At 40.0% G+C, this 22,225-nt stretch overlaps 1 protein-coding gene across 2 annotated transcripts; it reads left to right on the top strand.

Moving 5' to 3' along the window:
• Positions 1–1,040: 1,040 nt before the first annotated feature.
• Positions 1,041–11,102, top strand: mdm2 (MDM2 proto-oncogene). Of its 2 annotated transcripts, none has more exons than XM_058417526.1 (11): positions 1,041–1,093; positions 2,835–2,903; positions 2,991–3,065; positions 5,391–5,524; positions 5,804–5,853; positions 5,968–6,026; positions 6,431–6,497; positions 7,510–7,667; positions 8,383–8,526; positions 8,750–8,818; positions 9,644–11,102. In XM_058417526.1, exons 2-11 carry the CDS (start codon positions 2,844–2,846, stop codon positions 10,223–10,225), a joined length of 1,398 nt encoding a protein of 465 aa, XP_058273509.1. In that variant the 5' UTR covers positions 1,041–1,093; positions 2,835–2,843; the 3' UTR covers positions 10,226–11,102. The 2 variants fall into 2 exon arrangements, with proteins under 2 accessions (XP_058273509.1, XP_058273508.1); XM_058417525.1 differs by lacking the exon at positions 1,041–1,093 and adding an exon at positions 1,138–2,745.
• The last annotated feature ends 11,123 nt before the right edge of the window (positions 11,103–22,225 follow it).

Here is a 22,225-nt window from a genome sequence, read left to right as displayed (position 1 = left end):
GGGTGTCCCAATACTTTTGGCAATATAAGTGTATATTTTAACATGTCCTTGGATTTGTCTCAGACGTACTGACATTTGTCCTTAGTCTTGGTCTTGGCCAAGAATTTGTGAAAATATTGTATGTGTTTGACACAAAGACAGACAGACAGACAGACAGACAGATAGATAGATAGATAGATAGATAGATAGATAGATAGATAGATAGATAGATAGATAGATAGATCGATCGATCGATCGATAGATAGATAGACTTTATTGATCTCATGATGGAAATTCTTGTGTTTCAGCAGCTTAGTCAGTTACAAGATATACAACACACAAAATTATAAAAAGTAAAATTAAATATATATATGTGTTGTATATTTATACATATACATATATATATATTACTAGAAGCAATTCCTTCTTCCTTCTTCTACTGATCTAACCGCTGGTGCAATGTCTGAATAAAGCCATAAACCCTAGACTGCCTGTCCTAGTCCTGGTGTCTTGGATTTGACGATGGCATTGTCTTGACCTGGGATCTACAGCCCTACCTCATACCTGCACCACACACACACACACACACACACACACACACACATGTCCAGATCACCAGCATCCAGTAAATATCTGCTCAGAGGTGGTCCATGTCCAGGGGTGGATGAGTGATAGGGCTTCCTTCAATCAGCACACCTTTACAGCTAATCAAGTCATGATGAAAGTCATTTTTGGGTAAATCCTATAATGAGTGATCTTTAATTAACTCCCTCACAGATCTCCATGAAGCCTTTAATCAGTGTAAACACCCTGCATAGCTTTCAGCTGTAATTAACATACCGTTAGATGATTTGTTTAAACGGAATTCGATCAAAATGTGGATTATAAGCAGTTGCTTTTGCTTAAGATAAATCTGTTTACTTGCATGGTTGAAATCCAAGCCTTTTTTTTCCTTAAGTAAATAAGCGTTATTTATACTGGGCGCGCGCTTTGTTTACACCGCGCGCGCAACACGTGCGCGCGAGCTGGTTTCAAAAATTCAAATTTTAACCGTCCACCAATAGAGGTCGCGCTCGAGCAGCCTCGCGGCGGAAGTTTGCTACGAAAGCGAAAGGTAAGAAAGACGCGTTTAGCTTTCGGCTAACTCTTAGTTCGTCTTTTTTTATTACGATTCTAAATGGTATTGAGTCGACGGAGAACATATCTAGGATGTTTATCATCACTGTAAGCTATCGGTTTGGTGTCCGCTAGGCGCTTGGGCTGAGAGCTAAGCTAGTTAGCATGCGTTGCCGTGTCGAGGCCCTGTCACAGCCTCGGTATTTCCTGTGGAAACTTTCCGAAGGGAACGCGTTAGCCCGTGCTTGATTGGTTTCTAATGCTGTCTGATGTTAGAATTGAACCTTTAACAAGCTTTATAGTCATTGTAGCTTGCAAACAACAGGCTTGTGTACTGAAATTCTAAACAGCTAGCAGGATATCACTTGTGTTTATACAGTGATAATGTAAACATGCTTGATTCCGGGCTCTCAGAATTAATGTAGTGATGTTTGTTTACATAATACACACAGGGTAGTCACGTTATTATTATTATTATTATTATTATTATTATTATTATTGTCAGCACTTCCTGTTTTTTCCTGTTGTGAAAGCAGAACATTTTAAATCCGATATTATTAACTGAAGTTTAACTTGCATTAGGTGTACGTGCACGCGCTGCATGTTTGCGCGTGCTGCTGGAAGATTATAGTCAGTTAATTGAAGCGCACACACCTTCATTCTTTTCTCTTTTTTTAACGCATTGATTGCTTAACTGAACCCCAAGCAGACATGCACATGATGTAATCTCTCTCAGCTATGCGGAGGAGAATTAAAGTTTGCTCCAGACGCGACGCTGTTGTTCTCATTACGCAATGTTGTGGAGGTCGGATCAAACCGCCCATACAACCGAGACAAGTCCGGGCATGTAAGCGCGCGAGACGCCGATTCAGCACCGCGGCTCGTACACTAGCGTGCTAAACTGTATCAAAAAAACACAACTTCCTGTTTTATTCGATTCACTTCGGTCGCCATGGTTACCTAGTGCACTTTCACCCTTACGCACTAAGGAGCGTTCTGGAGGATAGATAGATAAATAAATAAATAAAAGAAATCGAACCCGCGCGTGCGGCGCCATGGTGACTTTGCTTCTACTGTAGTAAAGTTGAGCCCGGCTATCACCATGGTTACCGTGCGCGCGACATCGCTTTTTCGCACTGAATAGCCTTTTAAAGCAGAATGATATGTGTCTGCTTTTTTTGTTTTATAGTAAATATAGCAAGCAAGTGTGTTTGCGACATTTGTACCGCGCATGCGCGGAAATGCGTCTACTTCTTTCTCAGAAGTATGACGAAACGATTTACGGTCAGTTTCGTTTATGTATAATACTCCTGCTATAATACTACTAATAACAACGCTATAATGTCAGCAATTCCGCGCATGCGCAGTAGTGACATACTAGTTGGTAGGTTAGTAGGCAGGTTGAACAGTCATGCTTGGACATGTTGAATCCTCCAACTCCACGCTACAGGCCCCGCCCTAAAATACATCAGGAGTCCCGTCATGCTAGCCCTGACATGTCTCTCTCTCTCTCTCTCTCTCTCTCTCTCTCTCTCTCAGCCCATTTAAATCTCCCTGTCCCACACTCAGACTTTCTCACTCAGCTGAGGCACTTTATGTACAGATGAAGAGTCTATGTTATCTATATAGAAGTTTATTTATTTGATCCAGGTAAGATTCTTTGCAGTGTTTCGTAGCAGGAGATGTTGTATAATGAGCTGTACTTATTTCTCAACTTGTTCTTTTTCTCTAATCCACAGATACTCACCATGTCTACAGAGAATTGTCTGAGCAGCTCACAGATCAACAAGATTGATAATGAGAAGCTGGTGAGTTAAACTTGTGTTCAGGAAGCTCTCTGAAAATCCTCAGGGTCGTGATGTCAGACTGTTGTAATGGTTTTTTGTCTTTTTCAGGTAAGACCCAAAGTGCAATTGCAAACCCTGTTAAAAGATGCAGGGGCAGATAAGGACATTTTCACCATGAAGGAGGTAGGAAGGTGTCATATGCAGGGGAAAGTGGTGTCTTTACCTGTCATTTTTCTGTTACACCTGAGGGTAATGCTCTGATACAAAGGTTTGGAGATGAGCTGTGGGCTCTGTGACATTAAATGGGTGTTGTGATAAACTGCTAGTGCTTATAGATGATATTCATTCACCAGTACAAGCTTGTTTGCACAAATCTTTTTAATAGCTTTATAAATGTGGCACTTTGTTATGCATAAATGTTGATGCATGCCCTATTTAGAAAAGATCTGATTCAACTATAGTTTTATAATGTTTTTAATGTTACAAAATAATTATTTTAACTCTAAGTATTCACCTGAACCAGACTATCAGTTAAACATTTCAATCTGTTTTCATACCATTACCAGTTATTTTAATTAATTTATTTTATTTTTAAAAGTTTAAAACATTTTTTTTATCATGGCTCTGAACTTTAATTATTCAAGTTAATGCTAATAATATTTAGTAATATAATAATCCTTATACAACACATTTTAATACACTGAAAATGCATCTGAAAATAAGTTGAATTAAAATAAAGTTTGATTAAAATATAGTTAAAGGCTGTAGTTACATTTGTCAGTAAAATATCAGTAATAATGACGTAGTCAAATGTGCAATTAATATTAAAGTCAATGACCACAGATGAGGATGGCAAAATACAACAAATAGTATATTGTGTAAAAGTGTATGAAAAAGCCAGTTTCAATTAAAAAAAATTATTTTGGACAAATATTGCTGATGTCATTTAAAAGAAGTACGAAAAAATGAGGTGGACCTTGAAGGGCAGGTGTGATGGAGTTTTTGTTGTTTGTTGAAACACTTAGTGCTGGTGGAACTTTACAGTCTGGCCTGGAAGTTATAAATAATCAGAGCTCTCAGGTTTCCTCAGACCCGTTCACTCAGAGCTGTAAATGTGTCTCGTCTCTCTCTCTCTTCCTGATCTGTGGATAATCTTCAGCTTTTCTTTTGTCGTCGTCAGAAACGTGACCTTGCTTTTCTCGTTTCAAGTGCTTGTGGCAACTGAAATATTCTGATCAGTCTGAATAATCCAGCAATTTTATTATTTACAAAATATTTCAATATCTATCCAAATGTAATGATTTGAATGTCTTTTTTGGATAAGGAATATTCTGATTGGCTGGCTCGGGTTTAAGCAGATGCATGCTGGATTTGTCACTTAGCATGGTCTTGTGGTTTACTGGAAAGGGTTAGTCATGTGGGGTTAGTCAGTCACTGATGCTTTCCTGTTTAAAACATGAAGGAAACCATACAGATTGGGGTTATATATAAATATAAATAAACAGTGCATTGCTCATCTCTAGGAACATCTATTAATGAGCGCACACTTGTGCAGATGACTTTAAGGCATAATGAACTAATTTTCATGAATTTGATCAGACATTTCATCTCACATGTCTACATATTTTTTTAGTGATTAAGAGCAACCATGAAATGGCATTCACTTTTCACATGCACTCATTTCCCTTTTTTTAAACAGGAAGTCAGGGTGAGACTCGTCAAATAACATTTCTTTTTTGCAATGTTAAGTTTAATTAATGTGAAGTGTTGCCACGTATTGTACAAAAGTCTGTTTTTTTTTCATAGAATTAGAAACTGCAGAATTAAAATGAAAATATATATACATACTCACACCGATCAGGCATAACATTATTACCACCTGCCTAATATTGTCGGTCCCCCTTTTGCTGCTAAAACAGCCCTGACCCGTCATGCACTGTGACGCCTTTCTATCAGAACCAGCATTAACTTCTTCAGCAATTTGAGTAGCTCGTCTGTTGAATCGGATCACACGGGCCAGCCTTCGCTCCCCACGTACATCTGAGTCTTGGCCACTGTTCCTTCCTTGGACCACTTTTGATAGATACTGACCACTGCAGACTGGGAACACCCCACAAGAGCTGCAGTTTTGGAGATGCTCTGATCCAGTGGTCTAGCCATCACAATTTGGCCCTTTGTCAAACTCAAAGCTCAAATCCTTACGCCTGTCCATTTTTTCCTGCTTCTAACATCAACTTTGAGGACAAAATGTTCACCTGCTGCCTAATATATCCCACCACTAACAGGTGCCATGATGAAGTGAATAAGACTGATAATCTCCTCAACTGTCAGTGGTCATAATGTTGTTTGATCGGTGTGTGTATATATAACTCGACATTATGGCATTATTGATATTGTAGTGTCCCATCACCCAGCACACTTACAGTACAGTGGTCACTCTAATTGATATGTTGTATCTGTGGATCCCTGTCAGCTCTTCAGGTGTGTGTTTGCGTCTGTTTGTTTCAGGTTATGTTCTACCTGGGCAAGTACATCATGAGCAAGGAGTTATATGACAAGCAGCAGCAGCACATCGTGCACTGTGGAAACGACGCCCTCGGTGCTGTGCTCGGAGTGACCAGCTTCTCCGTCAAAGAACCACGGTGCGTACCACGTTAAAAAACATTGACAACTGCTGAACAGCTGAAACAGCCAGAGCTCTCATGACTTTTTGGAATGTAGGGTGGGGTTAACAAAGCGACAGGTGTCCTTGTCCTCTAATCCATCTGAAAATGAAACCTTTGACAGACTAACAAACCCATGTGTCTTCTAGTTTCTGGTTAAACATTTTCATGAAGCGACATTTTGCATTTAGAACATCTGGATGAGAGAAAAAACAAGAGTTGTACAAGGTGTTATTTTTGAGTTCTTTGTCTTTCCAGAGCTTTGTTTGCAATGATTTCTAAAAATCTCATAGCAGTGAGAATTCCAGGTACAAACCCTTACCTTTTTTGCTGACCTCTTTATAAAGATTTATGTTTACGTAACCCAAAGTTTTGTTTAAAGTTTCAGTAATTTATTATTTGTCTGTTTTGTTCTTTCGTAGAGTCTCAGTCATCATTTAGAGAACGTAGAGCTCTAGGTGAAGCTGACCGAGGGCCAGAGGTAAATATGTCTAACAACATTTCGTCTGTCTGCTAAATGGAATACATGCAGGATTTAGGAATGAGAACAGATTACCTCTTAAATATACATGTTATGTTGCATATACACAGCATTATAGGTCTGCTGTTTTAATATTTTGTCCAGTTAAACTGATGTAGAGTTTCTGCCCATGTCTTGAAATCCCGATACAGAATATTTTACTTGCTAGGAAGGAAGTAGCAGAATGTTGCTTTTTCTGGTGAAAGTACAGTTAGCTCAATTTGCTTATTTAATCTGAAAGCAGAGCTAGTCTGAAGCTGAGTACGTAACATTTAGCATCAGTCGTTAAAAGTTTTACATTTTGGCTAATATTGGGAGGTTAGACTTAACAGTGTGACTGAATCTAAATGGTGTTTGTGCCCAAGGAGACGAACCCGAGATCATCTACTTCCACACAGCAACAGCGCAGGAGACGACGGAGCAGTGATCCTGGTGAGTACACACACTCACACACACTCACACACACTCACACACACTCACACACACTCACACACACACACACACACACTCACTCACTCACTCCCCCATCCCAAACAGAAAGCACTAACACAGATAAGATACAGAGATAGCACACTTGTGTTTGTCCTGCATTTCCAAGTCAAAGTTGATATACTCAGGAGTCAGCAGGAATAGTAATGTGATAGCAGAGCAATAAAGTTGATTACATGTTAATCACAGTCATATGACCTTTTTTCACCATCACTCATTCACCATTTTACCTTTACTTTTTAATTGTAATAGCTTCATTCGACCTCAAAACACGTGCCTTGGTCACATGTCTTTGATCGTGAGTTGAACTTTGTGGTATTATTATGTGCAGTCCGTTGCAATTTAGTACCATGAAAACAAAACCAGGTTAAGATCTACACCTGATAGAAATGCCCAAGATTCCAGCCAACTTTTTTTTTTTTTTTTTTTTTTTAACCCAGGCACACCTGGGGTGGTGGTGTGTTTCGTTAATATGCTATAAAATGCTGACCGTGCGGTTTAGGTGCGTCTAGAATTGAAATCTAAGTAAAGTGAGTCAAGCTGACTCGCTAAACCGGACCATAGACAAGCATTCCTGTTTTGCAGTTGTCTCATGCGCCTGCTGCTGTTGTGTGACAATGATGTGTGGGCAGCATGTGGCAGCACTCATGACTGCCCTCTTTATCCCAGCATTAAAGGGGACACAAGTCTGGAGGCAGTACAGAATGTGCTCAAATGACTGTTTTTCTTTTTTTTATTCAGAGACCGCTCCACATTTTGGAGCCATGAGTTTTCAGACAAAGAAAGTCTGTTTCATCAGACCAGTTGGAAAAACATCTCAAAAATAGATTATTGCTCCAAGTGTTTGCGGTCAAGTAGTTGTGCAACATACCTGGATATATCAGGATGCACAAACAGCTCAGGTCAATCATCCGTTTGGAAACGAAATTAACGGATTCTGCGTTTCGTCTTTCAGCAAGCGTCACTGCTGAGGAGGAATCCAGCGAGCCACGGAAGAGGCACAAGTCAGACAGCATCTCCCTGACGTTTGACGACAGCCTGTCATGGTGTGTGATCGGAGGCCTGCGCAGAGAGAGAGGGAGCAGCGAGTCTTCGGTATCTCACAGCATTTCGGTTAGTTCATCACACACCTTCATCGTCCTGCGTAAGCTTGTACACGATGGGGAACAGTACGTGACGAGTAAACTTTTAGGATTTAATCCCCATTGAGATGAAGTGGAGTTACTGTTGTCACACTGAAGCAGTTTCTACAAAGAATTTTTACTGATTAAACAATGACACATTGTACTTTATATCTGTTTATAGTTACACTTGTCATGACGAAAATGTGAAGTTACGGCTTTAACTAAGTCAGTTAGTTACAATACGCTGACACTGGAGACTCCTTACGTAAATGTTCAATAAACTCTTCTGTCTCCTTGACAGTTACACATTAGAGTCCCTATGAATGAACTGCTACTGTAGAAATAAAGCAAATGAAGTATATTGGCAAAAGTTTTTGGACACCCCTCCAAATCACTGAGTTCAGGGGTTGGACTCGGCCCCTTAGTTCCAGTGAAAGGAACTCTTAATGCTTCAACTTCACACCAAGACATTTTGGGCAATTTCATGCTTTGTGGGAACAGTTTGGGGATGACCCCTTCCTGTAAAATATATATGATCAGCCAGTACTGAGCAGCCTTAGTACACGTCCTTGAGGGTCTCTGATTTCCCTACACACACTGAACTGTGGCTTTAGAACTTTATTCACTCTACAATGTACTTATCACTCTGTGGCATTTCTCCATTTTGACCCCATGCCTGACTGACCTGTCTGTCTGTTCTACAGGACGTAAGTAGATCTCACAGTGGTGGGAGTGATGAGAGTGACGATTCAGACTCTGATAACTTCAGTGTGGAGTTTGAAGTGGAGTCTATCGATTCAGATGCCTACAGCGAGAACGATGAAGACTCCGTACCGGGAGAAGACGAGGTTTTAACTCTTCTGATGTGTCTCTTGAAATAAGCACCACTTTTAGCTTTATATAAATAAACTCCTGCTTTTTAAACGAATGTGAATCAGGAACATATAACAAAACACACAGCTCCCTCTTGTGGTCATTGGTTGTAAGGTCAAGCAGGAACTGTGGGCTGTACTGTTATTTATTTTATTTTAATAATTGTAGTTTTTATTTATTCTTAAATTTTGTAAATAGGTTTATGAAGTTACAATCATTGCAGAGGATGAGGATTCATTTGATGAAGATACAGAGATCACTGAGGAGGTATGGTTTTTTTTCTCTCTAACTATATTGAGATATAGATCTAAGGTCAGATCTAAGGGTTAAGCCACACCCACTTCACCCAATCATGTAATGATGTATAATCCCAGAAAAGCTTGTGTTTCTGAAGAATTATTTATTGTTTCTAAAGGAAACCTGGTCATTTATTTTAAACCTTTATTAAATATGTAAATTTACATATACACTGATCAGGCATAACATTATGACCACAGGTGAAGTGAATCAGACTGATGATCTCCTCATCATGGCACCTGTTAGTGGTGGGATATATTAGGCAGCAGGTGAACATTTTGTCCTCAAAGTTGATGTTAGAAGCAGGAAAAATGGACAAGTGTAAGGATTTGAGCTTTGAGTTTGACGAAGGGCCAAATTGTGATGGCTAGACCACTGGATCAGAGCATCTCTAAAACTTCAGCTCTTGTGGGGTGTTCCCGGTCTGCAGTGGTCAGTGTCTATCAAAAGTGGTCCAAGGAAGGAACAGTGGTGAACCGGTGACGGGTTCAATGGCGGCCAAGGCTCGTTGATGGACGTGGGGAGAGAAGGCTGGCGTGATCCGATCCAACAGACGAGCTACTGTTGCTCAGATTGCTGAAGAAGTTAATGCTGGTTCTGATAGAAAGGGGTCAGAATACACAGCGCAGGACGGGTCAGGGCTGTTTTAGCAGCAAACACTATTAGGCCGGTGGTCATAATGTTATGCCAGATCGGTGTATTTTCAGATGCATTTAATAAATTATCTGGTTTTGAAATTTGTCTAATCTGTTTGTGTGTGTGTGTGTGTGTGTGTGTGTGTGTGTACTTCCTCAGGACTACTGGAAATGTGCCGAGTGTGAAGAGCTGAACCCTCCGCTCCCACGCCACTGCAAAAGCTGCTGGAAGGTTCGTCCTGGATGGCTTCCGGAGATTAGCGCTGTATCTGAGAACCCCACCGACGACACGCCCGACAACACGCAAACTGACACCACCTGTGTCAAAACGGACCTTGAAGCCAAAGCACCATGCGCCGAATCTCCTACTCCGACCCCCGACCCTGATGACGGCGTGGACGTCCCGGACGGCAAGGTCTCGCGCTCTCAGAGTACTTCCTGCTCCGACTCTCAGGGCTCGTTCGTCTGCTACTCTCAGCCCTCCACCTCCTCCAGCCAGGAGGAAACCCCTGAGCTGGAGCGCACCACCAGCTTAAGCAGCACCGAGTCGTGTCTGCCCGCGTCCTGTCTGGAGCCCTGCGTCATCTGCCAGAGCAGACCCAAGAACGGCTGCATCGTCCACGGACGCACCGGACACCTCATGGCCTGCTACACATGTGCCAAGAAGCTGAAGAAGCGCAACAAGCTCTGCCCCGTGTGCCGAGAGCCCATCCAGTCCGTCGTCCTTACTTACATCAGCTGAGAAAGAACCGGATCCACAAGCTGTTCAGTTACCTCACTGTCCTTTAGTCACAAGAAGAAACCGCGAGATCCATCTCTTGCTAACGTCAGTGAAGGGTTACTGATTAAATATGTTGTTAGAAAGAGCAAAGATTCTCCATATTTTATTTTGTTTGTTTCGTTATAGAAAAATTGTTTACAAATGTTCTATTGAAAAGTGGTTTAACCTCATATCAAATATGTACAGATTCAATATAAATACACCTCTTATGACACCTGGTATGGAAATTAAACACAAACAAGGAGCAATGTTGAGGCAAGTCTCTCTCTCTCTCTCCCCCTCATCTCTCTCTCTCTCTCTCTCTCTCTCTCTCTCTGCCCCCCCCCCCCACCTGATTTGGTTCAAATTTGCTCTCAAATGTTGTTTTTTTTTTTTTTTTTTTTTTTTTTACTATGTTGATTAGGAAGGCTAGGTTTTTTCCCTTTCTGTATTTTTCAATAATTATTATGAATGCTTATAGATAAAATGTAAATTGTATAATATTGTTTTCTTTTTTTTAAACCGTTTTCTATTTATAAATGAAAAAATAAATGTAAATTGTTTATTTATGATCATTTGACCCACGTGTGCTGGAGTTTCCTGTTCTGGGTGTTTTGTTTGGGTGATGTGGATTAAAGCAGATAGAGTTTTCTACCTAATGGTCACTGCATTATATGAAGACGTCAGTAAGATTAAGGGTGAGTCGTTTGTATGAGTGATTCATCTTACACACCGTATATATATATATATATATATATATATATATGATTACTGACATGTTTAAATATTTTAATTTATACTAGGTGAATATGGAGCAATGTTTGAAGTGTGTTATTTTTGGGTGCTCTGAAATATTTTATGTTTGGAATTTAATTTCTCTCTTGTTTTCACTAGCTTGAGTGGAATAAATTATTCTATAATAAATTCTGCTTAATTTGTGGATTGATTGATTGATTGATTGGTCACAATGCAGCTGTACAGAGATTTAAAATGGTCCCTCATAAGCAATCCAGCAGCTCAGTGGTGTAAAATCTCCCTGAGACGACATTAGGAGGAAACCTGGAGAGGAACCGGACTCGGAAGGGTCCCTGTCTTCTTCTGGGTCTCACCTGTTCTTCTTTCTCTCTCTCCTTTCCACTTACTCTTTCACATTTTCTCTCTTTCTCTATTTTACACTTATTCTTTGTCATATGCTAGCCCTGACGTCTCTCTCTCTCTCTCTCTCTCTCTCTCTCTCTCTCTCTCTCTCTCTCTCTCTCTCTCTCTCTCTCTCTCTCTCTCTCTCATAGAAGCTGAAATGTCACAAAGCAGGGAAGCAAGTGAAAATTTGAAAAAAGAGTCGGATAAGGAGGGAATAATAATGGATGAGGAGATGGACAGGTTTATAGTCCCAGTAGGAAGGCTGGAATGAGTGAAAAGGGTTTAAAGCTTAACGCACTTAGAAAAAGTCAGGAAGCAGTAAAAGATAAAGAAGATACAGATGAAGCATCAGATGACTCTTCTGCTGATGAGTGGTCTGTTTTTAGTTATGGAGAGGCAGAATTTTTGGAATCAATGGGACATGGAGCAAGGACAGAGAGTGGATATAGTTTAGAAAGAGTAGAAAAAGTTTTTGAGTAGTACAAAAGAAATGTGGTAGTAACTGAGTTTTTTCCCTGATCGTGAGCTCTCCATTGATTCAGCTAAATTCTTGACGAAGCAAAGAGGTGAGGGATGTTTATCAAGTCAGGATATACATCATCTAAAAAAAGAATTGTGTGACACAATTGTGGGATGATGGAAAGTAAATGGAAAACAGCTAGGTGTTGCTCACTTGAGCTGGTTTTGATTTCTTTTTTCTCTTTCTAATTATTGACTTAAAAGTAACTACAATAAACTTACATGGAGCAAGAGATTTAAGGAAAAGAAGCCGGCTTTTTCAAGTGCTGAAAATGAAAAATGTTGATATAGCAATTTGTACAAGAAACACACAGTGAAGTTGATTGGAAAACAGAATGGGATGGAACTGTAGTTCTAAGCCATGAAACTAACACAAGTGCTGGTGTTGTCCTGAACATGATCTCATTCTGGCAGAGGATTTTAATTGCACAGTGAAGGAAATAGACAGACATCACTTAGAACCTCACACAGCTTCATGGAAGTCTATGACGCGTCTTACTGAAGCAAATGATTGGGTAGATGTGTGGAGAGAGCTAAATGGAAATGTCAGACAATACTCATGGGTACATATCAAAGAAAATTTGCCATCTATGGCAAGATTAGATCGAATTTATTGTTTTAGACGTCAGTTACAAGTTATGAGATCATGTGATATTAATCCTGTCACTTTTTTGGATCATTCAATGGTGACAGCCAGTGTCTTTATTAACTTTTTTTTATTTTTAAAAAGAGTGCGTATTGGATTTTTAATAGTGTTTTGTTGGAAGATTCACATTTTAAAGAGTGTTTTGAGTTTTTGTTTTTTTTTTTTGGAAAAAATGGAGGGCTGAAAAGAAAATGTTTTCAAGTTTGCAACAATGGTGGGAAATTGGAAAAAAACAAATACAACAATTGTGTAAACAATATCATTTCAATGTCACTAGGAGCATAGCCAAAAAGATTCAAGTCATTGAAAATGATATTAATGAAATTCAGGGTCTGATCGAAGTAACAGGGAAAAATGAGTATTTTCGGATTTTAAAAGAAAAGAAGAATGTTATGGAAAATTTGTTGGGATTTAAAGCACAAGGGGCCTTAATTAGATCTCGATTCCAGGAATTTTCTGAGATGGACGCTCCGTCAAAGTTTTTTTTTGGTCTAGAAAAGAAGAATGGCCAAAGTAGATTTATTCATTGCCTAAAAGACGCTTATGGACGGGAGCTAAGCGAAGCATCAGGTATACGTCGGAGGATTGTTGAGTTCCATGGGGAACTTTATAAAAGTGAATATGTGGAAGATAGACAATTGTGTGAAAGGCGATTTGAAGGAAATTAAGAATTGGAGACCATTTATGTGTCGATTTAAAAATATTGTCAAAAACCTTGGCTAATTGGTTAAAGGAAGTGATGGGGAAAATAATATGTAATGATCAGTCCTATTGTGTGCCTGAAAGATCGATAATCGATAACATAGCTGTAATCAGGGATGTTTTTGAAGTGGCAAAATTTATGGGTCAAAATTTTGGTCTCATTTCGTTGGACCAGGAGAAAGCTTTTGATCGAGTAGAGCACAAGTACTTATGGAACGTTTTTATGAGTTTTGGTTTTCCCTGTGAATTCATTCATTTAATTAAGATGCTATGTAGTGACATTGAAAATATTGTTAAGGTCAATGGTGGTTTAAGTGCTCCTTTCAGAGCTAATAGAGGGATAAGACAGGGGTGTTCCCTATCAGGGATGTATTCTATAGCAATTGAGCCTTTTTTACTCCGATTGAAAAGGGTTCTAACCGGTGATTCTCTGTATGGTGAACAGAAACTATATTTGTCTGCATATGCAGATGATGTAATGGTGGCTGTTACGGGGGAAGATGATGTGGAAGGAATGAAAATGGTCGTGGAGAAGTACGGAAAGCTAGCATCTGCTAAAGTAAATTGGAGTAAATGTGCTGCTTTAGAAATAGCTGGGTGGAAAGAGGGAAAACCTTGTTTGCCAGGAGGATTAAAGTGGGTTTCAGGAGGAATTAAGTGTTTAGGAGTTTTTTTTGGGTGATGATGAGCATGTAAAAAAAATTGGGAGGGGGTAGTAGAAATGATTGAAGGAAAATTAGGAAGGTGGAAATGGCTACTCCCCAGAATGTCATATAGGGGGCGTACACTTATAATTAACCATTTGACCCTGTGGCACTGGTTGTTGCACTGGTTTCCACAATGTGTGTTGTTTTTTACCAAGGGATGAGGGGGGACAAGGGCTTGTTCATCTAGAAAGTAGAAAAACGGCATTCAGGCTACAGTTTGTGCAAAAGTACCTTTATGGTGAAAATAATACATGGAAGGCTGGAGCAAGTCTCATATTTGAGAGTGTGGGGGGAATGGGGCTTGCTAAAAACCTCTTTTGGACCAGATATGTGAACAAAGACTTGAGAAATCTACCCTTGTACTATTATAGCATTTTGAAAGCATGGGGTTTTATGAAAATATCAAGGAGAACATCTGCATTGTCATTGTTTTGGGTCCTGAAGGTCACCTTGGGGCAATTGTTGGATATTTGTGGATGTGACTTTGACAGAGTTTGGGAATAAAATCAAAGAGGACAGCTTTCTTGGACAGAGTCAAGAGACTTTTAACTGAAGTAGAGATGAGTTTAATAATGGGATACAATAATGGATAATAATGGACAATAATGGCTGATTAGAATTGTAAACCAGCTTGGAGAATATTATATAAACCACCATTGACCAAAGCTACTGGTGACTTGCAATGGAAACTATTACATGGAATTGTTGCTGTGAATGCGTTTGTAAGTATTATTATTTGGTCTGTTGAAAGTAGGTGCCCTTTCTGTGAAAATAGAGAAACCATTTTCCACTGTTTTTTGTATTGTAATAGATTGAATCCTCTTTTTATAAGACTCCAAGAAATGTTTGTCGGTTTTAAGGTTGTTTTTTCCACTGTTGGTTTTATTTATGGTGTTAAATATTGGAAAGTAAGTAGACAAAGGCTGCGGCGGTGGCTAAACTAATCGGGGCGAAGAGCGTTGTAACTGCCGTGAGGATGAATAAGGCTGTGGTCATGTTTGTGGACGAGGTTCAGAAAGCTGAGACTGTGATTTTGGAGGGCGTTGATATGAAAGGGACCTTGATGAAAGTTTCTCCCCTTAGCACCCCCGCTAAACGTGTGATCTTGTCTAATGTGCCCCCCTTCATTGATGATAAAGATCTCCTTTCACTGTTGTCCAGGTACGGAAAAGTAGTGTCACCTATTAAAATGATACCGACAGGCTGCAAAGACCCCGAGCTCAGGCATATCTTCTCCTATAGACGACAGGCTTTTGTAGTTCTTAACAACAGAGATGAAGACCTCAATATTGTTTTTAAAGTTAAGCTGGATGGAGAAGAATACACTATTTATGCAACTTCTGGAGGTTTGAAGTGTTTTGGGTGTTAGCTAGGAACTGCCCCAAAAAGGTCAAAGAGAAAGCTAAAAGTAGGAAGCGGTGGAGCTCAATCCAGAAAGAAAGGTCCAGTCGAAACAAAAAATGAAAACCGAGACAGATTCGAGCAGCAACCCGGAGACCAATACAGAAACAGACAGTGATGAGGACCAAGAGACCGTTAAAGAGAAAACAGAAACATACAAGGATAAAGAAATCAAACAGTTTCTCCAAAAAACAAAAAACATGAAGGGAGTCAAAATAGAACAATACTTCCCAAATAAACTCAACTTCGTGGAATCCGCAACCACCGTAATAAAGACAAAAAACAAGAACTTCACAGATCAGGAGGTGTATAGACTCAAAAGGTTTGTGACAAGAACAAGGCAAGGTCTGGTACAGGGAGACGAGGAGAGTGTATAAACTACAGCCTGGAACTGATGGGGATTACTTTTCTCTTTTTCTCTTTATTTTTTTTCATGACGGATTTCAACATTGCTTCCTTAAATATAAGGGGAGGAAGGGATGTTAGAAAACGGGCAGAACTCTTTGATCTAATTAAATTAAATAAAGTCGATGTAATGTTGATGCAGGAAAATCACTGTGACAAAGACTATGAGTCCAAATGGAAGTTAGAATGGGAAGGGGAAGTAGTTTTGAGTTCGGAGAGCTCAGTGCAGGAGCCGGCGTTCTGTTTGCTAAGCATTTTGTACCTGAGTCTTACACCAAACAGGAAGTGATCGCTGGCAGGTTACTTTTAATTAATGCAAAATATGAGCTTTTTAACCTGACACTAATCAATGCATATGCCCCAACCAGAGGTCCTGAAAGAGTTTTATTTTTAAACGAACTAAGTGAACTTTTAACCAGCTGTGATCCAAACGAGTATTTATTTGTTGGAGGAGATTTTAACTGTACACAAGACGACTCAGTAGACAGGAGCCACAGAGAACCTCATGCAGCATCCAAGAACACATTAACACATCTCATAAAAACTCATGATCTGGTAGACGTATGGAGGAGGCTACATGGAACTAAAAGACAGTACACATGGGCACATTTTAGAGATAACTTTATTTCATTAGCTAGGTTAGACAGGTTTTACTGCTTTAAACATAATTTTAATGTTTTTAAAGCTAGCGAAATTACGCCTGTTAGCTTCTCAGACCATTCGTTAGTCAGATGCAGAGTTTTTACTGCAAATCTGAAACACAGAAGTGCGTACTGGCATTTTAACGTTTTCTTACTGGATGATGCTAATTTTACTGAGGCTTTTAGATTCTTTTGGACCTCTTTTAAAAATGAAAAGCTTTTATTCTCCTCCCGTAGACATTGGTGGGACTATGGCAAAGTTTTAATCCAGCAGCTCTGTCGTGAGTACACTGTCAACATCACAAGGGACATCACCAAGTCATTAAAAGACCTGGAGATAGGAATAGTGGATCTCCAGGCTTTAGCCGATTCCACAGGAGCTAGAAGGCATGTTGAGGAACTCAAAGCGAAAAAGGCGTTAATGGGGGATCTATTGGGTACAAAAGCGCAAGGTGCTCTCATCCGGTCCAGATTTAAAGGAGCTAATGAAATGGATGCTCCATCAAAGTACTTCTTTGGACTGGAGAAAAAGAATGGTCAGAGTAGATACATACACACACTACACACAGGAAATGGACAATACATAACACACACCAATGAGATCTGACGGTATGCCGCGAACTTTTATCAAGACCTGTACAGGAGTGAACACAGAGACAACAAAGAGCTGCTAGACACCTTCTACAGGGGACTTCCAAAGGTTTCCTCAGAGGATAATGCAGCACTAGAAGGTCCACTGGTTCTGGAGGAACTGCAGGCTGCGGTGAAAACCATGCCAGGAGGAAAAGCACCTGGAATTGACGGCCTGCCAGTGGAATTCTACAAGTTCTTCTGGAAAGAGCTGGGGGAAGATCTGCTGGAGCTCCTTGAGGAAAGCTGCAGGAAAAGGTGTCTACCCCTGAGCAGCTGGAGGACAGTGATTACACTTCTCCCCAAGAAAGGAGATCTCCAGGACATCAGGAACTGACGTCCAGTGTCACTGCTGTGTACGGACTACAAAATCATGTCTAAGGCGCTGGCTAACCGTCTCAGAGACATCATGGACTCAGTAATCCACCCAGACCAAACATGCTGTGTGCCCAATAGGTCCATCATTGACAGTGTTTCTTTGATTCGGGACGTTTTGGACGTCTCCGGGTCATTGGCAGTCGATCTTGGTCTGATTTCACTGGACCAGGAAAAAGCTTTTGACAGGGTTGAGCACCAATACCTCTGGAAGACCCTGGAGGCGTTTGGTCTCAGCCCTAGTCTTATAGCCATGATGAAGGTGATGTACCAGGATGTGGAAAGTGTACTCAAGATCAACGGAGGGTTAAGTGCTCCTTTTAAGGTACAGAGGGGAATAAGACAAGGGTGTTCTTTATCAGGTTTGTTATACACTCTTTCGATTGAACCTTTTTTACACAGACTACGAGCTTCCTTAAATGGTTTTACTGTACCTGGTTTTACTGTTCCACATGTTTTATCTGCTTATGCTGATGATGTCATGATTTTAGTACAAAATCAAACTGACATTGAGATTTTAGAAAAGGTGGTTTTTGATTTTGGTCTGGTGTCTTCCTCTAGATCCAACTGGAAAAAAAGCGAAGCGATAGCAATAGGACACTGGTCCCAAGGTTTGCCGAAGTTACCAGGTGGGCTAGAATGGAAAAAAGGAGAATTTAAATACCTGGGCATTTACTTAAATGAAGAGAAGAAAAAGAGAAGAAAAAATGGGAAGGGATCAAAGAAAAAATAGAAGGCAAACTAAAAAAATGGGAATTGCTTAAACCAAATATGTCCCTCAGGGGGAGGGTACTAGTGGTATCAATGCTGTGGCATCGCCTAGCTTGCCTAGAGCCCCCTACTGGGTTGATTGAGAAAGTGCAAGCTCTACTGGTTAATTTTGTGTGGGACAAACTGCACTGGGTTCCAAAGAGTGTTTTATTTCTCCCCAAAGAAGAAGGAGGTCAAGGACTGGTGGATGTCAGAAGTAGAACCACAACCTTCCGTTTTTCAGACCATACAGAAATACTTGTCTAGCTCTGAATTCCTGGTTTGGGGAGATGTCACTAGTTTTATTTTGAGAGGAGTTAATGACTTTGATTGCGATCGCACCTTATTTCTAATGGACCCAACTGTCTAATTTTTATAAAAGTGTTTTTAAAGCATGGACTCTGTTTAAACCTGGCTCTCACGGCCCTGCCGTCTCTCTGCACTGGCTCCTAGAAGAGCCTTTAGTGGGAGGAGGACGTATGGACATTAAGGACAGTTCACCAGGTATTACACGCATCACACAATCAAAGAGGTTCACAACACTCAAGAGACTAGTGGACACTGCAGGCCCAGAGTTCAAGGACAGGAGAGCGGTGGCAGAGGAACTCGGCCTGAGGTCACTACGGCATGCAGACGACATCATAAAAAGAAGGATCAACAAACTGTCAGAGGATGAGCTGAAACTGATAAAGGAATATCATGATGGAACGGAAACACCAGACAAAGGTGACCCCTTTCCTGAACTTGAGCTTTTACCCAACTTAAATGGATATGAGGGCATTTATCTTGATGCAGAAGAAGAACATGTGTTACCAATTTTTGAAGCAAAATGGAAAGAAATTTACAAGTGTTGTGTAAAAGTGATGAATAAAAGACAACCTGACAGGCGGGTGGATACAGTGTGGAGGAAGAAACTTGGGGTTTTAGATGATTTTAAGCCGGTGACCTACAGTGGAGAATTTTACATGGTGCAGTGGGGGTCAATGGGGGTCAGTGGGGGTCAGTGGGGGTCGATGTTTTAAAGACGTGTCCCTTCTGTAACGAAACAGAAACCGTGTTTCATTGTTACTCAGAATGTAAAAGACTTAACCCTCTGTTTGAGCTGCTGGATACAATTTTTAATCTGTTTGGTGAAAAGTGGACTCAGGTACGTTTTATTTTTGGTGCTGGACACCAACAAGCAAAAAAACAGAAACGGGAACCGATCAATTTTATTGTAGGTGAAGCGAAAATGTCTATCTACAAAACTCGCAAAAACCAAGTGGAGAAGAGACGAGTGATCAGTCCCACTTCTGTATTCAGGGCTTTAGTGAAAGCCAGAGTTAAACTTGAGCTTAATTTTTTTAAATCAATGATCTAAACACTTTTACACTGAAATGGTGCTAAAAGAGTATTATCTGTTTTACTGATGATGGTGAACTGTTCTTTAATACTCTTTTACACTCAAACATTTCAAAGTGCAAATCATTTTTTTTATGTAACAACGCTGCTGTTTTAAAAAATGCCGATCTCCCTAATTTTTTGAAATGGGTTTTAATAATATTTATATATTTATTATTCATCTTTCTGTTTATTTATTTATCTGCTGAGTCACTCGCACTTTACTGTATAATGTAACTGGTGTAAATAAAGGATCGTAAAAGTCTCTCTCTCTCTCTCTTTTTCCCACTTACTCTTTCACCCCCCTCTCTCTTCCATTTACTCTTTCATCTCTCTCTCTCTCTCTCTCTCTCTCTCTCTCTTTCCCACTTACTCTTTCACCCCCCTCTCTCTTCCATTTACTCTTTCATCTCTCTCTCTCTCTCTCTCTCTCTCTCTCTCTCTCCCACTTACTCTTTCATCTTTTCTCTCTTTCTCTACTTTACACTTATTCTTTATCACATGCTAGCCCTGACATCTCTCTCTCCCTCTCTCTCTCTCTCTCTCTCTCTCTCCCTCCCACTTACTCTTTCATCTCTCTCTCTCTCTCTCTCTCTCTCTCTCTCCCACTTACTCTTTCATCTTTTCTCTCTTTCTCTACTTTACACTTATTCTTTATCACATGCTAGCCCTGACATCTCTCTCTCCCTCTCTCTCTCTCTCTCTCTCTCTCCCTCCCACTTACTCTTTCATCTCTCTCTCTCTCTCTCTCTCTCTCTCTCTCTCCCACTTACTCTTTCATCTTTTCTCTCTTTCTCTACTTTACACTTATTCTTTATCACATGCTAGCCCTGACATCTCTCTCTCTCTCTCTCTCTCTCTCTCTCTCCCACTTACTCTTTCATCTCTCTCTCTCTCTCTCTCTCTCTCTCTCTCTCTCCCACTTACTCTTTCATCTTTTCTCTCTTTCTCTACTTTACACTTATTCTTTATCACATGCTAGCCCTGACATCTCTCTCTCCCTCTCTCTCTCTCTCTCTCCCTCTCTCTCTCTCTCTCTCTCTCTCTCTCTCTCTCTCTCTCTCCCACTTACTCTTTCATCTTTTCTCTCTTTCTCTACTTTACACTTATTCTTTATCACATGCTAGCCCTGACATCTCTCTCTCCCTCTCTCTCTCTCTCTCCCTCTCTCTCTCTCTCCCTCTCTCTCTCCCTCCCACTTACTCTTTCATCTCTCTCTCTCTCTCTCTCTCTCTCTCCCTCCCACTTACTCTTTCATCTTTTCTCTCTTTCTCTACATTTCACTTGTTCTTTCATATCATATGCTAGCCCTGACATGTCTCTCTCTAGTTAATAGAAACCTGTTCATCCCGACACACAGTTTCTCTTAAAGATGAACATTAGTTGAATGAAATTGTAGGAAAATTCGACACAAAACCGAAACTTTAAGTCGATCTCTAATTATGTGTCCGATCCTGACCTCATCTCATCAGTACGCTCAGATAACCTGCTTCTCTTGGGTCCTGGTGGAATTAATACCTCACTAACACACTGACTAATACATGCTGACCTTTCCATGACTTTCCTGCGTCTAAGAATCTTGAGCATCGTTCAGCACACATCTGACACACGTGACTGCTTCAGTACTGCTTCATTCACTGAATTCACTGGTGCATTTATTTATTTATTTAATATTACTTTTTTTGGTAGTGATCGCACCAGTTTTATCACAAGCTCAGAAAACCAGCTGTGTAAAATACAAAAGACTCAAATATAATAGCTTCATAACTACTGAACAGTACAAAAGGTCTGAAGCCGCTCTGTCCATGCTGTTTGGAATGTTTTTTATCAACAAAATAATAATACGCCACATCGAACAGGATTCATGCTCAGATCAGAAATTTCTCACTTCTGGGTTTTAATGCATTAAAATCCATTTTTTTGGTTACACCTTGAGCAACTGGAAGTGCCACTGAAACACGATGGGAGGAAACAGACCATGGACTGAATAAAAATAATGTGAGTATTTATTTAATGTCAGTACGATAAATCAAACCACACAGGATTTTATACCAAATATTAAAGATATTTATTGTACGTCAACAGACAGATCTGCTTAAATTAAAAACAGATGACATCATTTATAAGATTAATTCATACAAAAGAAAATAATCCCTACAAAAGTTTGTTTGTTTAATAAATAAAAGCTAAAATAAAATAAAAAAACACGAGTGTGGTTTTAGTGATTGTTTTCACGTCATACAATAGAACGTGAAAATATCCACAATAACTACAGGCATTATTTCAGAAATTTAACCAAAAACAATTTACAAACCCACTGATTTCTGGATAATGGAACTGGAGCTGCATGAAAACGAGCTGATTTTTTTTCTTTCTTAGGATTTGTTCCTGCAACACTCAGCAGGAGGAAAGAGATTATTTTGGGCGAAAGTGTATAGAAATAGAGATTTTTAAGTATTTCCAAGAATAGCCGCTAGATGGCGACATAGGATCGCATTTCACACGTGAATCTCATTTCACTGGTTGGAAAATTGTCCGTGTTTATACACAAAATAAGTCAAACTCCTGTTTTAGATTAGATTAGATTAGATTAGATTAGATTAGATTAGATTAGATTAGATTAGATTAGATTCAACTTTATTGTCATTGTGCAGAGTACATGTACAGAGCCAATGAAATGCAGTTA

This window comes from Hemibagrus wyckioides, linkage group LG19 (genome assembly GCF_019097595.1).
Source record: "Hemibagrus wyckioides isolate EC202008001 linkage group LG19, SWU_Hwy_1.0, whole genome shotgun sequence".
Classification (NCBI taxonomy): Eukaryota; Metazoa; Chordata; class Actinopteri; order Siluriformes; family Bagridae; genus Hemibagrus; species Hemibagrus wyckioides.
The sequence above is the reverse complement of the archived record's forward strand: the minus strand, read 5'-3'. Positions and strand labels throughout refer to the sequence as shown.

Bases quoted from the DNA above. Each gene is read 5' to 3' on its own strand.
- mdm2 (XM_058417526.1), top strand. From the start codon at position 2,844: ATGTCTACAGAGAATTGTCTGAGCAGCTCACAGATCAACAAGATTGAT. The intron at 5,854-5,967 runs GTACAAACCCTT...GTTCTTTCGTAG, and splicing joins CATAGCAGTGAGAATTCCAG to AGTCTCAGTCATCATTTAGA. The intron at 8,527-8,749 runs GTTTTAACTCTT...TTTTGTAAATAG, and splicing joins CCGTACCGGGAGAAGACGAG to GTTTATGAAGTTACAATCAT.